The following is a 16,120-nucleotide window of genomic DNA, read 5'->3' on the forward strand; positions in this document are numbered from 1 at the left end:
AAGCTTTCCTGAGCTGGGATTAAAAGGATTCATAGGCAATACAGCAAGGAGAAAGGAGCAGGGGGCAGAGAAGAGCAGGTGGAAAGGCCCTGTGGTCAGGGTCTGCAGAGTCCTGAAGGGACAGAAGGGGAGCTGGTGGCTGGATGCCCAGAGTGAGAGGGCAAGCGGAATGAGAAGGGGTTGCAGGGAGAGCAGGACTGTGGTCTGTATCCCGAGAGCAGCAGGAAAATAAAGAAGCGTTTCAAGCAAGGGAAGGGACAGGATCCACTAGGCTGCTCCAGACCTACAGAGGTGCCCCATCTCGGAAGGCAGGACGCAGGAAAACTCTTTCATCCCACAGGGGGTCCGCTCTCCGAGAGGACACAGCAAATCTGCTCCTAACTCCAGGCCTGAAGCTAGGAGAACAGTGGGTACTTTCCAAGGAAAATAATCCAAATGCAAGGGACAGTGAGGGGCAGGAAGGGGGGAGAAAAAACACGTCAGGGAAAGAAAACACCCTATTATCTACATTAATCGGTATCTAAGTTATCTATGTTCTGCCTACCTCCAGCTCCTAGGAGTTTTGTTCAAACACGTATGCACAGACATCACGTGCTTCCTCTGTCCAAAGCGAGAAGACATCACCTCTAGACAGTTAGTCCTCATGTTTCCTCCACTATAAAGCTGAGGAACCAGTGACCTCACAGAAAGACATGGCTTCAGAATCAGGAGATTCAGATCCCAGAATCAGGGTTTGAGTACCAGCTGCACAACTCATTAGTTATATGACCTTAGAAATCATTTTGTCTCTCTAAACCTCCATTTCCTCCTTTGTAAAAGAAGGAAAATTGGATCAAACAGGATAAGGATGTAGAAAAGCATGCACCATAATATAAATGAAAGGAATTACTAATTACTGTAATATCAAGGTCCTACTGTAGCCTTCATTACGTGTCAGGCTCCATCCCAAGAAGGCTGTACACGCTGACTTACACAAACCTCTTCACAACCCAACGAGGTGTTTATGATTATCTCAGTAAGGTCTTTAGAGTGCCAAACATCCACCACAATTGGTCTCCACCCTTCACTTTCAAGTGTGATGAAAAAGGAATACAGAAAATACAGAAGAGTTCTTTGTTAAAAAGTTTAGGAAAGCACAAGATAAAAGGCCCCAAAATAGACTATGTGAGAGAACAATTCAGCAAAGCTGATTTCTAGGACTAAGAGTTGGAAAAGGACTAAGACTCGATCCAAGGAAAACAGGCCTAACTCTGTTTCCATATCACGAAAACCAGGGGACACCTATTAATACAGGCTTTTAATATTCCTTCTCCCTGTAAATTCTCTGTTATGATATTTTAACATGTCTGTTTTCCTGAGATTATTTATAAGTCAACTCCACCCCCTGCCAAGAAACATGAAAGGGCTTTGTTATTGCTTTGCTACAGGGAAGGAATAGAGATGTTGATAAACATCGCTATTGTGGCTTAAGCAAAAGAAAGCCAGGAAGAGAAATTGGAAGTAGAAGAGAGCACGGGGCGCAGCATGGCTGGGTAGCTAACGGTAACGACAACAGCACCGCACCTCACCGACGTGGGCACTGTGGTATCGAAGCCAGTGCTCTAACCTCTACACTAGAACACCCCACACGCGCAAACTCAACATGCTGCGCAAAATGCACCACAGAGAGGACCAGGGCTGGAATGCTTACAGAGCACTAATCTAGCAACAGATTAGACACAACTGAAAAATTACTGAAACTAAAGATAGGGCCAGAGAAATTATTCAGAATGTCGTCCAGAGATTCAAAGAGATGAAAAATGTAAATTTTTTTTATTAAAAACACTTAAATATCTCCAGAAGGAGATAATATCAAGAATGGGGTGCTCGCTTCGGCAGCACATATACTAAAATTGGAACGATACAGAGAAGGATTAGCATGGCCCCTGTGCAAGGATGACACGCAAATTCGTGAAGCGTTCCATATTTTAAAAAAAAAAAAAAAAAAGAATGGGGAAGAGTCAAATTCAAAGTGATAATTGGCAAGAATTTTCCAGAGTTATCAAAAGAGATCGAACCTCATATCCAGGAAGGCCAAATATTCCCAAACAGATGGAAAAAAAAAAAATCAAACTAGGACTTATTATAACGGAATGAAGACTATCAAAGGAAGAAAAGAAATATTAGGAGCAGCCAAAGAGAAAAGACAGATCCCCTCCACAGGAAATGCACCTGGCCTGCTACGGGGTACCCAGAGGAGACTGACAGGCGGGAGGGAGAAGCAACAGCTCTATGGAGGGGGGAACTTCGAGTGTTCAAGGAGCTGCCCAACGGCAGTGACACTGGGAGCCCGACATGGCCTGTTGCCTCTTCCAAAGACGGCCCACATGCTCTTCATACAATGAGACTGATACTCTTCCCATCAAGAGGCAGGGTTTACATCCTCTCCCACTGAACCTGGCTGGGCTTTTGTGACCTTTAACCAACAGACAGGGCAAAAGTAAGGTTTTGTAACTTCTGAGATTAGGTCATCAAAAGGCAATGCAGTGTCTGCTTTAGTTGCTGGAACATTCACTCCTGAAACCGTTAGCTGCCCTGAGGCCACCATGCTGTGAGGAAGCCCAAACTAGTCCATGTAGAGAGATGGGACGGACAGGCCCTGAGACTAAGCAGAGAAAAAGGGAAAGAAGAGGGGAGAGAAGCACAGAGGAGACCAGGAGAGAGAGAGAGGGCTATATCTGGCCAGGCTTGAGCTATTTCAGACCTTCATGGTTCCAGCGATAGCCACATCCAATTGGAACCTCAGGAGAAACCAACCCCAAGCCTGAACCACCCATCCAAATGCTCCCTGAATTCCTCTCCCACAGAAACGATGGGAAATACTAAAATGACTGGTGCTGTTTTAAATGTCACTAAGTTTTGGGGTGACTTCTTACACAGCAATAGATAACTGAAATATCTAAACTGCCGACTGGCAGCTCTCCAGGTTATCGAGTGAGAGTGACATAAATCAGTTTCTCAGGATGAGGTCATCCAAGAACTTTTAGCATTTATTTAATAAAAACATTTGACATACGTGATACCATATATATGTGAAATACGAGGATCTTTCTTGATTGCAGTTCCTAACATAACTTAGAGCTAAGCTTAATCATCTTGTTTTAGTTATTCTTTAGGGTACTAGGCCTCCTGGAACCACCGTATAATAATTAGGAAAATTATAGCGAAACATTGGAGGTGTTACTTTATATTTGGCATTATAATCAGTACATGTTAGCAGAGCAAATCAAACATGAAATTTAAAAAATGAACTCACCCCTTTTCCTCCTGACTTTTGGTCAAATGGTACCATAGTGATTTGTTTGGAATCCCGCTGATATGTACAGTAGTGCTTCACCCAGGAAGTTCCAAAGTGGCCTGCAAGGTAATATATCCTATGAAACAACTATACATGTCCACTGTGTGCTGCGCATCGTTAACTGGAGAAACACACAGCGCATAACTCACAGTGTTCATCTACCCTTGAACCATTTTAGGGGCAATATATTCTCCGCACTAGCTGGACTGGAATAGACAGAAATCTGATTCCACAGGCTGGAAATGGAGCGAACCCAGGGCTTTCCCCCAGAGACCAAAGAAGACTGTTTCCCACTAACACTACATCCAGTGGATCTTAAAATATAAGGGAAGTCGAGGTTCCTTGGGGAAATTAATTCACATTCCCATCATCAATCTGCATTTGAAGTTTCCCTTCTCTTCCCTGACGGGAGTAAGATGACTGAGGAAAAAGCGCAGAAAGGCTTCTCCAAGTGCTTGTCACCGTTCCCATCTGATGCGGTGACCTCACGCTTCCCACACAGCTGCTCTTTGGCTGCGCACAGACATCAAGGGGTTCTGATCTACTTTCAAACCCCCGATTTTTGCTGTAGCAGAACTCAAGGAGATCCGAACAGCAGACAAGGAAACCTCAGAGACACCAGAGATACAGGATGGAAGTGGCTTTCAACGCCCAGATGTCATCTAAGGAGTATGTCCCTCAAAATTATCCCTCAGGAAAGAGGGAGACGCCACACAGTCAAGTTCTGATGATGTCTCTGACTTTACTCAGTGCTCGCCAATGATTTCATTTAGAATAAAAAAAGTACTGTTAGCGGAAGAGGGTATTATTAGCCCACAAGGACCTCAATCCTCAATCGATACTAGTTTTAGATGCTTATGGAGATCACACAGTCATCACTACAAATTTCACCTTGGCAGCCCCTGCCATTTCTTTCTTTGACATCTTCTGCAGGGCAATGGGTCTTCCTCCTGACTCTCAAAGTAAGCTTTTGCTTCTATTTTTAATAAAATTCAAGTGTTGGAGTGAAAGGAATTGAGAAGAAGAAGGAAAGGGCCTAGGTCATGATTGCTTGGAATCACCAAATATTAAGTCTACCAAAGGATCCGGTTGTTGATAGACAGTAAGGTCTAACATGCAAGACCTTTCCAAGGCCTCTCTGCTCAGGGTACGGTATATAAAGCTGTACTAGGGGTATAGGATCCTCAGGAGTAGAGTAACACTAGGGAGAGAAGAGCAACCACGGAGCCTCAAGGAATTTCAGGTTCTCAAGGGAATTCCCAGTCATAAAGGACACAGAGGTAGACAAGACTTTGTGGACGTCATCTTTCCCTTCGGAGAAACTGAACTATAAAAATTACTCTCATTCATTCAAACATGCACTTACAGTCCCCAGGCACTACTGGATATACACTCCACCTGCTGGGCAAAAGGCCTGAGTACATCCCCAGCTGTCGCCCGTCAAAGCACTTACGTTTCTCCTGCACATAGAGGTATCCTTCCATGGTGTAGGGACTGATGGTCTTGTGCTCCAGGGGATTCTCCTTCATCTTTTTCATCAGTGATTCCACCTCTGACCTGGTGCCTTCAAAGCGATTTCTTGTCTAGGATGAAAGGAATTTTATTCAAATAAAAGAAATGAAATCTCTGTCTAATAAGTCAGAAGATCAACCTAATAGAATCCTTATACCTAAAATGCAAGAAGGGACATTCAACCCTCCAGGAATTGGGTCCTTCACATATAAGATGTAAACTTTGACCTTAAAGTCCTGTAGTAGAATGACTCTCAAACTCTAGTGACCATCAAAATCACCTAGGGAATCCTGAAGAAAATGCAAATACCCAGGCCTCATTCCAATTTAGTAACTCTGGACCCCAAAAATGTGCATTTTAAAAAGCATTCTGATGCAGATGCTCCAGAGGTTTGTACGCCTTCCCGACTAAGGTACTCATTTCTCCAGCTGCAGGGAACGCTGCTTACCGATGGCTCACAGGCGAGTCCCTCCTTGAAAGGGAGCTGCCTCACTGGAGGGCACTCCTTTCCAAGGGCAGCCTGCACCCGATGACTAGTCAAGGCTAGGAGCAAAAGGGGAAGGGGTCAAAGGCCTGGCCCCTTTGCCTAGGCTATGCAGGACCACTCTGAAGGATGCGCCCAGCTCCAGAGCCCCCACGGCACTGAGAGCCCTGCTGCAACCACGTCACGGCTCAACTTCGCCCTCTGCCCGTCAGCTTCACACTGTCACAGGTGTTTCTGCCGGCATCGGCCCCTAGTAAACCTCTGGCATGTAAACCTCCAACTCAGAGTCTGTCTTCTGAGGAACTCAGCCTAAGGGGAGCCACGCTTTGTGAAACCTTCTCCAAGATTCTGTCCTTTGAGACAACACAGAGAACCACGCAAGCTCCAGGCTTCTAAAAGCCACGCAGCAGACATGCTAGGTTTTGTTTCCCACACGAGATCACCTAGAGACCAAGAAGACTAACGTGGTCCCATCACACAGTGAAAAGGAGGGCTTGAGCCCCAGCAACTGCTAACCAAAAAGCCCTAAGCAGGATTCTGTGCACCAGAAGGTTCTGTGTTTAAAACTTGGGAATGAAGACGGGGAGTGAACCGCACTAACTTGGATTTCCTGTCAGCCGTCCTAAGAGTTGGACAAGAGCATGTTCTTTGAGCCAGAGACCAGCATGTGTCTCCCACCCTCATCCCCCAAACACACACCCCAAGGCCTGTGGCCAGGCAGCTAGATGCACAGAAGGGAGGCTGGGCTGGGCTCTCTACTGCCAAAGGAAATCCTGCCTCTGTTGCTACAGATTTGAAACATGACCAGCAGCAGCACTTCCGAGAACATAAATAGGACATCAAAATAATGGGGAAGAGGGTAATGGTCTAGCCCAGGGCCACTAAGTACTCCAGGAATGCCTGCCCCCAGCTACCCTCCGAACCCTAGCAAGACCCACTCTCCTCCCCTATATTCCAATCCACATAGGTGGTTTCTATGGCAACTAGGCTCCTCTTTTGTTTTTTTCCTTTCCTTAACCAGAGAAAGGAAGGACGCCCCTATGCCCACTCACGTTCTGTATGCTGATGGTCAACTGTGTCTTGAAGTCGCCGAAATCCTTGGCCAGTTCATAACCATGGTGGTAGAAAGTGAAGAGTCCTTGCAGGAAGGCCAGCAGCTGTAACGCAGGAAGAAAGGCAGACGTCACATAAACAGGCTGCAAAGAGGGATGACGTCGTGTATCTGAGTTCCCAAAACTGGTTTGAACATCAGGAATGAATATTAAATCTTAACGGCTAACACTTAAAGAGCACCACCTGTGTGCCACGCACTGCACCCTTCCACACCCTGTCTCAATGAATACTCACAACAACCTATGACCTCAGTACTACCGTTATCCTCATTTCACCAAGGATGAAGCAGATTCAGAAAGGTTAAGAAACCTGCTCCCAAACACAAAGTGGCAGCCAGGATTTGAAACCAGGTCTCCTTGGCACCAAAACCCACGTTCTTACCCTGTGAGCGTCACCACCTCCTAAGAACATCATTTCTTCAAAAACTAAAGACCAGGACTCCAACTCAGATTCCTTCTAGTGCATTTGACATATCAGGTTATCATGCAGAAGAGGGAGAAAAGGAAGCTAGGTGTCCTGAGTCTGCAGTTTAACAGGCAAAGTCAAATCAAAGAAAATCACCCAGATTAGACTTCAGCTACAGCACGCTTCTGTGCTTTCCCTAAACTATCCAGAAGTAAACACTACAGATTCCTTTATTAAAATATTGCCACGTTCCCACATTTTCACTTACAATGGTTTCCCCACGTTCTCATTTAAATCCCCTCGGGCTAAAGGTAAGCCCCTTCATTGTTTAGTCTTCAGTGAATAGTGAATACATGTGTTCACCACAGTTCTCACCACATACCCTCATATACTTAAAAACTGTTAATATCCCCACCCTGAGCCCCTGCCAGCCTTCGTTTCTCCAAGCTAAATAAACAATTCCTGTGGTCTTTCCTCTCAGAGCTTATGTCCAGACCTCACTGTTGTCACGCTTCCCTGCCCCTTCCCAAGGTCTACACATCTTCCCCCAATTTCAAACTTCCACCTGGAGGAAAGGACTGTAACAAAAGCCCGAACGAGGCTTAGAAGGACCAGCACAGCAGCCATCCCCAGCCCAGCTGTACAACATTTGAGAACCATCTCTGTCCCAACTTCAACGTCTCAAGGCCAACTCTCACTTTCTTAGTGGTCCACTCTGACTTCCCCGACCTGCCCCTACCACCTGTTACACCCAGACACCTTGGCGTTGCTCCATGTTGTTGTATTCGGTTTTTCAGTCCCCGAGTGAACTTAGCTGTACTTACTAAACATAATCCCGTCCCACCTGCTTTCACCTCACTCTCCTTTCCTGAGAGGCAGCCCTAACAATGACGGTCCAAGAATCTCATCCCGCCCACCACCCCCACGCTCCCGCCTTGCTTGCTGCGAGAACGGTGAGCACAGAGGCGTGTGCTGCTCCGTCTGGGCTGATGTGGAAGCCCAGTCTTCGGGCCACGCCACGTGCCCAGCTTGGCCCAGCTTAATCAAAGAGCTCTGCCCTGGGAAGTCAGACAAAACCCAGATGATGACAATATGGTACTTGAACTTCCCACTGCCATTGTTCCGAGCCCATCTACCCTCCTTAGATTCTCACGGGAGGTGGCAGAGCAGGCGCTGCTGAGTCCTCTGGCTATAAAGCCCTCCTGTGGCACCATATACAGATCCCAACGTAAATCAATGGATGGGTGGTAAGTTACATACAGTCACAGAGACTGGTCACAAACTCTTTTCCTCAAAGATTGCCAAAGGCTTTGGACTTACTCCATATGAAATACTTTTTTTTTTTTGAGAGGACAGCCCATACCTGTCCTTCTAGATGGCTCCAGCAATAGAGAAGGGGCTCCTGTGCCAGACCTAGTCCCAGCACTCACAGTGAGAACCGCGCTTTCCCTCCACTCGCCTCCGCCCTCCCTGTCCGCAGACGCGGGGCCCCTGCGCTTTTCCAAGGCACACAGCCACCCCCGCTTGAGAGTATGCAGACGGCAAGCAGCTAACTCTAAGGTCATTCCTCCTGTTAGCTGTGATTTATTCAACAGAGCCTCTCTTGCTTGGGGTAATTAAATATGCTCAAACGGCTCACTGAGATGCCACCTGGGCACGCAGGCAAGGCTCCAAGGGCAGAGAGTTAATAACATTTATTTTGGCTTTCACTTCCTTTGGTGTCATGCCTTGGTTGCCCGTTTTCCTACGGGAAACGACTCCTTAGACACTGCTATGTTGGCCCACTTCTTCCCCCTTCCTTCTCCCCTCACGGCATCTTTTTTCTCTCCCGCGCCCCTTCTACACGCTCCCACACTACGTCTGGACCTTTGGGCCTGTTATGAAGTGGGAAATGAACATCCACCCCTCAGGGCAAGAGGCCCCAGAGGTGGAACGATCTGTCTGCTTCGAAGAAATGCTCCTACCCAAACACACGGAGGGAGAGCTTGCTGCAGTCCCACCTGGTTGCCAAAGAGGAGTCAGCTGTCCACTGAGCAACCGCGAAATCACAGTCCGATGAAGGAAAGACCTTTCTCGCCTCCCTTTGCCTTCTTCCCCATCCTTGTTCCCCATAAGCAAAGCCTATCCTACTTCCTATTTGTTTTTCATTTTATAAAGCAAAAATGTAACTGGCTGCATCATTCTGAACTGAGGAATTCGAGTTGTTACACCATCCATAGGACAGAACCACTTTTAGGGGTTGAATTGTGTCCTCCCAAAAAAGACATGTAGAAGTCCTAACCCCCAGCACCTTGGAATGGGACTTTATTTGGAAATAGGGTGTCTACACGGGTAATCGAGTTAAATGAGGACAATGGGTGGGCCGTAGTACTTTTATAAGGAGACCATGACTGATGTCTTTAGAAAGAGGGAGAATCTGTGCACAGAGACAGACGTGCACAGCCACGTGAGGACGGAGGACTGGAGTGATGCATCTATAAGCCAAAGCATGACAAATATTGCCAGGAAAGGAAGGGTCCTTTCCCTACGGGTTTCAGAGATCCCTGCAAAAACCTCAATTTCAGACTTCTCGCCCTTGAAACTGTGAAACGTTACATTTCTGTTGTTCTGAGACACCCAGTTCGTGGTGCTTTGTCACCGCAGCCCTAAAAAACTAACACAGCCACCAAGAATCGTTCACTCAGGCAACAAAGAGAAAGTCAGCCAGTAGGGCGATGAAAAGCCAAGCTGGGGAAGCCACATAACTCCCTTTCACTCGTCTTTCACAGGAGGGTCAGCAGCACCTATTACTACACGGGGCTGGAGCGAAGGTCGATTCAGACCGTCCATGTGACGGGCTGAGCACAGCAGTGCTGTCAGGAGGTGCTCGGCAAGACAGAGATCATCAGGCTGATGCGGATGTGCCGTGGTCCAGGCCAGGCTGGAGGAGGGGGAAGCCCAGGACAGGATGCAAAGACTAAAGGAAAACATGGGACAGACACGACACCAAGAAACATCCAGGAGGTGGAACTCAGAGGATGCGGTGCCTGACAACCGTGGAGGGGAAGTTCTCGGAAGTACTAGCCAACCTTCAGCTATGGAAACTCAGGGAACAGAGGGAACGTGGCTTCACCTCCACGAAGTCAGGATGTCATTATCTGCAATCCAAATCTCAAGAACATTAGGTACTGCAACAAGAAAATAAAGGCTTCCGGCACAAAAATATACATACATGGTTTAGATCCCAGAAATCTGATTTTTCTTCCTTGGAACACTAACACTTTGTTTCTTTTTCTGAAGGTCAATAACATCCTGGTACTAGAAGTTACTTTCTAAGAAACAAATGAACATGGCCAGTGTGCACGGAGGTTCTCTGAATGGCTACAAGATTCTCTTGACTGCAAACAACTCAAAATATGAATACCCACACCTAGGTACCCCAGCAATTTAGTTCAATAGATTTCTTGATGGTTTCCTTTCCACCTGTAAGCAATCAAATGCTGTTTCATAGAGATCAAGTGCCAGACTCTTCCAGCTCCGCTATTTACTAGATATGACCTTGGGTAAGTAAATACACACAAACGTGTTTCCATTTCTTTATCTGAAAATAGGGATAAAAACAGTACCTACCCACAGAGATGTTGTAAGGATCGAATGACATAATGTAGGTGGAGCACTTAGCACAGCCCATGACACGGTTTCAGCTAATATCATCAATTGCTATTTCGTGTTCTTCCTTTGTAGAGGGTAGGCCAGTGGCTCACACTGTAACGTGTAACTAAATCACCTGGAGGTCTTACTGAAATACAGTTCCTGGGCCCCACCCTTAAATCTCAGGTCTGGGGTGGAGCCTGAGAATTTGCATTTCTAATGCTTTTCCAATCACCAGTCTCCTCGGCAGCATTTCCACGTGTGAATGTCTTCTCCCAATCCCCAGCTGCTGAAGCCACTGACACTCCTAGAAGCTGGTGTGTTCAGAGATGAGAACTTCTGTAGCGAAGCGAAGGCCAAACATCTGAATCCCACATCTAGCCTCTCAATCAGCTCATTTAGTTTAACTTTGGGCAAATCCCTATAACTTTCTCTTTGTCCTAACATGAGACTGGAAATTTCTGTTCATTCGCTCTCCAGCTGCCGCACTGTATGAGCTGAAAAACAGCTGCACATTACAATGATTACATTCTTTATATCCCTCTGGCACTTCTGTATCATCCATCCTGTCCAACCTCTCACTGAACTGCCTGTTATTGTGGCTGGCTCTCCACTATAGACATCTTGCTTCCCACCGTGAGGCTGTGAGCTCCTCAGACACCGCAGCAGGGTCTTTAGACTTTTCTACGGTATTCAGTACATAAACGTTTTTAGATCCACCAAGACTATTTATATTAAAACGGGTAGGCCCTGTTAATATTGGCACTTGACTTACTTGCTTGTAAATGAAAATAACTGTTAACTTTTCATTGGGTTCTAATCAGATTCTGTTCTAAGCACCTTACATGGATAAACTCAGTCAATCTGCACAGCATCTTTGTAAGGTAGGTGGTAGTATTATCCCCATTTTGCAGATGGGGAAAGTCAAGCTCAGAGAAATGATTTGCCTAAGAACACACAGCTAGTAAATGACTAAGCAAGGATTTAAATTCAGGCAGTCTGGCTCTAGAACCCTTAACTACAATGCTACTGCCTCTTAAAGTAAAAACATCCTAAGACACTGTCATATTATTATACAATGCAATGCCAAGAACTGCAATACTAAATCCTTGTAGATTTCTTTTTTATTTAATAAAAAGAGCAGGAGGAGGAAGGGCAGGAGGGACAAGAGAAAGAGAAGGGAAAGAGGGGAAGGAGGAGGAGGAAAACCCACCCAAAACAGCAAAACCATCCAGCTGAGCCCAGCCAAGGTTGGCTGAACCTCACAGATATGTGAAGAAGAAACATCTATTATTGTATAAGGCACTGTGGTGTCACTCACGAAAAGCTAACAGATATAAAACTCAATTCACTAGGTATACCTACGGAGAGATCAAAGTTGGTAACAAAAAACTCACTTCAAAAAAGTCAGATGGGTCAATTAGAATAAAACTCATCAGAAGCAGGCAAATATAGAATAATATTGATCAATGCATACATACATTGTTAGAATCGCATTGTTCTTTTCCTCTAAAAATTCCAGTAAATAAAAACAATGCTGAAGGCTGATTCTGTGTGACAGCATTTAAATTTCTTCCCTGACCACAGGAAACAAGTCTTCAGCAAACCTTCGACTGACAGGCTGGCTTTCACACTTCTGAGCCCAAGCAGGGACACGGCGACAAGCCTGCTCTCCCTGACAGACGGCTGCTCACACTAACAAACCCTGCAGAAAGATGGGGATTCTTGACCTGAGGCCTCAGCTGAGACCATTGCTGGACAGGAAGTTGGGTCTAAGGTTTCCAACATTCATATACAAAGGCTGAAGTAATTAAGGACTTTAAGAAATTTGCTAAATGAGGTAGCTAGGAGTGGAATCCCAAAAATACAGTTTGGCACAGTAAAAGACGTAGACATCAGATTCCAAAGCCAACCAGAGTCTTGATGAAAAACTACTAGCAAGTCTACATGCCTGAGTAGCATCCCACAAACTAGAAATGGGTCACTGAATAGTCTTTACTAAAAAGAATGGTCATTTTCCTTCAGTTTCTTATACTTTTATTTTTATTTGCTTAAGAAAATGCCCTTTCTTAAATCTAAGTAGATAAGAATCTTGTAAGACCCCAGGCTTGAGTCTAAATCAGAGGCAGCATTTTGGCTGAAAAATCCCTGGTGTGCAAATTTTTAATTGAGGCCCGTATGCAATTTTGGTGTTTCCATGAAGTGTTCCTGCCATGGATTCTCCACACGGTGCCTCACACGGCAGGGTGGAGTGGCACCACGTCTGAACGGAACCACAACCACGCTGGTGTGGCCTTAACTGAAGTCAGACCTTTTCTTTCCCACAGTGCAATCTTTCGTGCCCCCCGGGACACGCTGCCCAAGTCCAAATTCCACCACGGTCTACTCAGCAGAATCTCAATGCCGCTCTGATTACAACATATCCACAGTGAGAAATCACTTTATATGGCATCTTTTAATACGTGAATGAAATAAGGAGGGGCTTTGGACCCAGGGGCAAAAAGAGAAAAGTACTATGTATATTCTGCCATTTCCCTGTGTTACTACTCCACCTGGATTATTTGAGAGAAGCGGGAGGGTGGGAGAGAGGAGGAAAGTTAAGGTGCAATCACTATGTCCTGGCAAGACAAAAACTCCTCTCCTCTAGACTCCCACTTCCACTCCATCCACCTGGGACCCATACAGCACAACACTGGGTAGCTAGAAGGAGCTACTGATCAATGCTCTGTCTCCATCACTGCAAGCTGCACAGCGGCAGTGGGAAGAAACCGGGGTAGCCAGACTGACAAGGCACAGCATTAGGGCAGGTCAACCTGCTCATCGACGACTTCGAGCATTCTGTAATCTACTAAGTACTACGGTTGGAATGAGAGGCAGGGATGGAAGTACGGGCACATCATTAAACCCGGAACATCTACTTACAGGCTCCACAAACTCAAACATCTTTCTCTCTTGGACTTCCTGCACCTTGAAGACGTATTCCAGGGACACTTCGTAGAAATGCTGCCGGACCAGGTCCACCTGGCTGTCTGCCTACAAACAGGATGAAATATAGGAGAAAAATGAAGTCACTACCCCAGGAGAGCATTCAGCAAGCAGGCCAGAAAAAAAAAAAATCTCTGGAGATGATTTTTAAAAACAAATCAAATAGCATGATACAGAAAGAACAATAAGAGTAACCGTTTCACTACGTATGTCAAAACATACACACGGGGTATTCATGTTGTACACCTAAAATACATATAATCTTTTCAAAAGACAAAAACAAAACAAAAAAAGCCCTCAAATAGAATTGTAGGTTAAAAAAGGTAAATGGATATAAGGAATTCAAACGAAAGCAAAAAATACATATATGATCTCATTAAAAATTAGGCAGAGGATCTGAATAGACATTTCTCAAAAGAAGACATACAAATGGCCAACAGGCATTTGAAAAAATGCTCAACATCAGGAATTGCAAATCAAAACCACAATGGAGGTATCATCTTAACCCCGTTAGAATGGCTATTATAAAAAAGTAAAAAAATAACAAATGCTGGAAAAGATGTGGAGAAAAGGGAACTCTTATACAGTGTTGGAGGAAATGTAAATTAGTGCAGCCACTGTGGAAAACAGTATGGAGGATTCTCAGAAAACTAAAAATAGAACCACCTTACGATCCAGCAATCGCACTGCAGGGTATATCCAAAAGAATGGAAATAAGAGTGTCAAAGGGCTACCTACACACCCCCTCCCATTTATTGCAGCACTATTCACAATAGCCAAGACATAGAATCAATGAACAAATAGATAAAGAAAATGTGGTAGACAGACACAATGAAATACTATTCGGCCATGAAAAATAGAATGAAATCCTGTCATTTGAAGCAACATAAATGGAACTGGAGGTCATTATATTAAGTGAAATAAGCCTGGCACAGAAAGACAAATATCACATGTTCTCACTCATATGTGGAAGCTACAAATGTGGATCTCATGAAGGTGGAGACTAGAATGATGGTTACCAGAAGCTGGGAAGGAGGTGGGAGGGGATGAAGAGAGATTGGTTAATGGGTACAAAAATATAGTTGGATAGAAGGAATAAGTTCTAGTGTTTGTCGCTGAGTAGTACCCCATGGTATACACATACTACATTTTATACCTTTTGTGACATCCTGGATGGAACCAAAGACCATTCTTCTAAGTGAAGTATCACGAGAGTGGAAAAACAAACACCACATGTACTCACCGTCAAATTGGAACTAATCGATCAACACTCATGTGCACATATGGAAGTAAAACTCAACAGAAATCAAGCAGGTGGCAGGGGAGGGGATGGGTAAATTCACACCTAATGGGCACAGAGCACACTATCTGGGTGATGGGCACACTTATAACTTTGACTCAAACTGTACCAGAGCAATTCATGTAACCAAAACGTTTGTACCCCTGTAAGATTCTGAAACAAACAAACAAAAAAAGTTCTAGTGTTTGGTGACTGTAGTTATTAATAACAGCAATACATTGAATATTTCAAAATAGTTAGAAAATATGAAATGTTCCCAACACAAAGAAATGATAAATGGTCAAGGTGACGGATACCCTAAATACACTGAGATTTGATGATGACACATTGTAGGCAGGCATCAAAGTATCACATGTACTCCAATATGTACAATTATGTACCAATTTAAAAAAAGGGTGAATGGGTGGGCCAAATGGACATGTTAGTCCAAATAGTATCACGTCACAATATTAAAAGTAATCAAATCTTTGAAACAAACATAAAGGAAATAGTAATGATAATGGTTAGCTGAGCGCTAACTTTGTGCCAGGAAACATGCCTAGAGCTGTATATGCGTTACCTTATTTAATCCTCAATAACTCCCTGTAAGGAAGATATTATCTTTATCTCTAACTTAAATAGAGGAAAATGAAGTCCATTAACATTAAGGAGCTTGGCTAATGTCACACAACTAGTACAGGGCAGAGCTGGGACTTCTGTCCTAGTAGATTCACCTCTAAGACCCTCGGATCATCCTGAAACCACGAGGCTCTACCACATCCCACACCCTGTGGCAGAGCTGGCTTCCAGGGAAGACAGATTTTCCACACAGGACAGATTTTTCAAGTGAAAAGGGAAACCTGCAGAGCCAGTCCTTCTGAATGAACAAAACAAGCTATTAGAGGGCAGGGAATCTCAGAAAAGGACATTTTTACACGAGTCCCAAATACTTTCTACGAGATAAGGATAAACTGTCAGTTTACCCCAAACAGGGTAATTACGTCACTTCTTCTCAATTTCACTCCTCCCTCTGTGCAGGTGTGTGTCCAGTTCAGACCTACAGTGGATACGACTAAACCACAGATCTGGGATCTAGAATGCGGGGGAGAAGACAAGAATGCATGGAGTAGCAGGAGCTATGCTGGTAATTCCCTCAACTCTCATTATAAAGCCCTAAACCCTTCTACAATGTGGCTAAGCCGACTCATTCTTTCAAAGCAAATAATTGCATCGAAAGCACATTTCAATGACAAAACAGTAAAGTGGATATATTTTTAATATAAATAAATATCCTACTAGTAAGAAACAAAACACTCTGTTTTCCTTAGAAATAACAGAGTCAGAAACCATTCTGTAACACACTTTACTAAGACAA

General features: G+C 44.7%; 1 protein-coding gene across 1 annotated transcript in view; it reads right to left on the reverse strand.

The window, feature by feature from the left end:
• The window catches only part of ARHGAP26 (Rho GTPase activating protein 26), a 334,209-nt gene that overhangs the window by 301,328 nt on the left and 16,761 nt on the right, over window positions 1-16,120 (reverse strand). Inside the window, exons 6-9 of the mRNA XM_012645781.1 lie at window positions 13,404-13,514; window positions 6,386-6,490; window positions 4,791-4,920; window positions 3,296-3,396 (exon numbers count right to left, since the gene is read on the reverse strand). Coding sequence (XP_012501235.1) covers window positions 3,296-3,396; window positions 4,791-4,920; window positions 6,386-6,490; window positions 13,404-13,514 — 447 coding nt within the window. The remainder of the gene's footprint in view (window positions 1-3,295; window positions 3,397-4,790; window positions 4,921-6,385; window positions 6,491-13,403; window positions 13,515-16,120) is intronic.

The sequence above is a fragment of the Propithecus coquereli genome, unplaced genomic scaffold (assembly GCF_000956105.1).
Source record: "Propithecus coquereli isolate 6110/MARCELLA unplaced genomic scaffold, Pcoq_1.0 Scaffold236, whole genome shotgun sequence".
NCBI classification, from domain to species: Eukaryota; Metazoa; Chordata; class Mammalia; order Primates; family Indriidae; genus Propithecus; species Propithecus coquereli.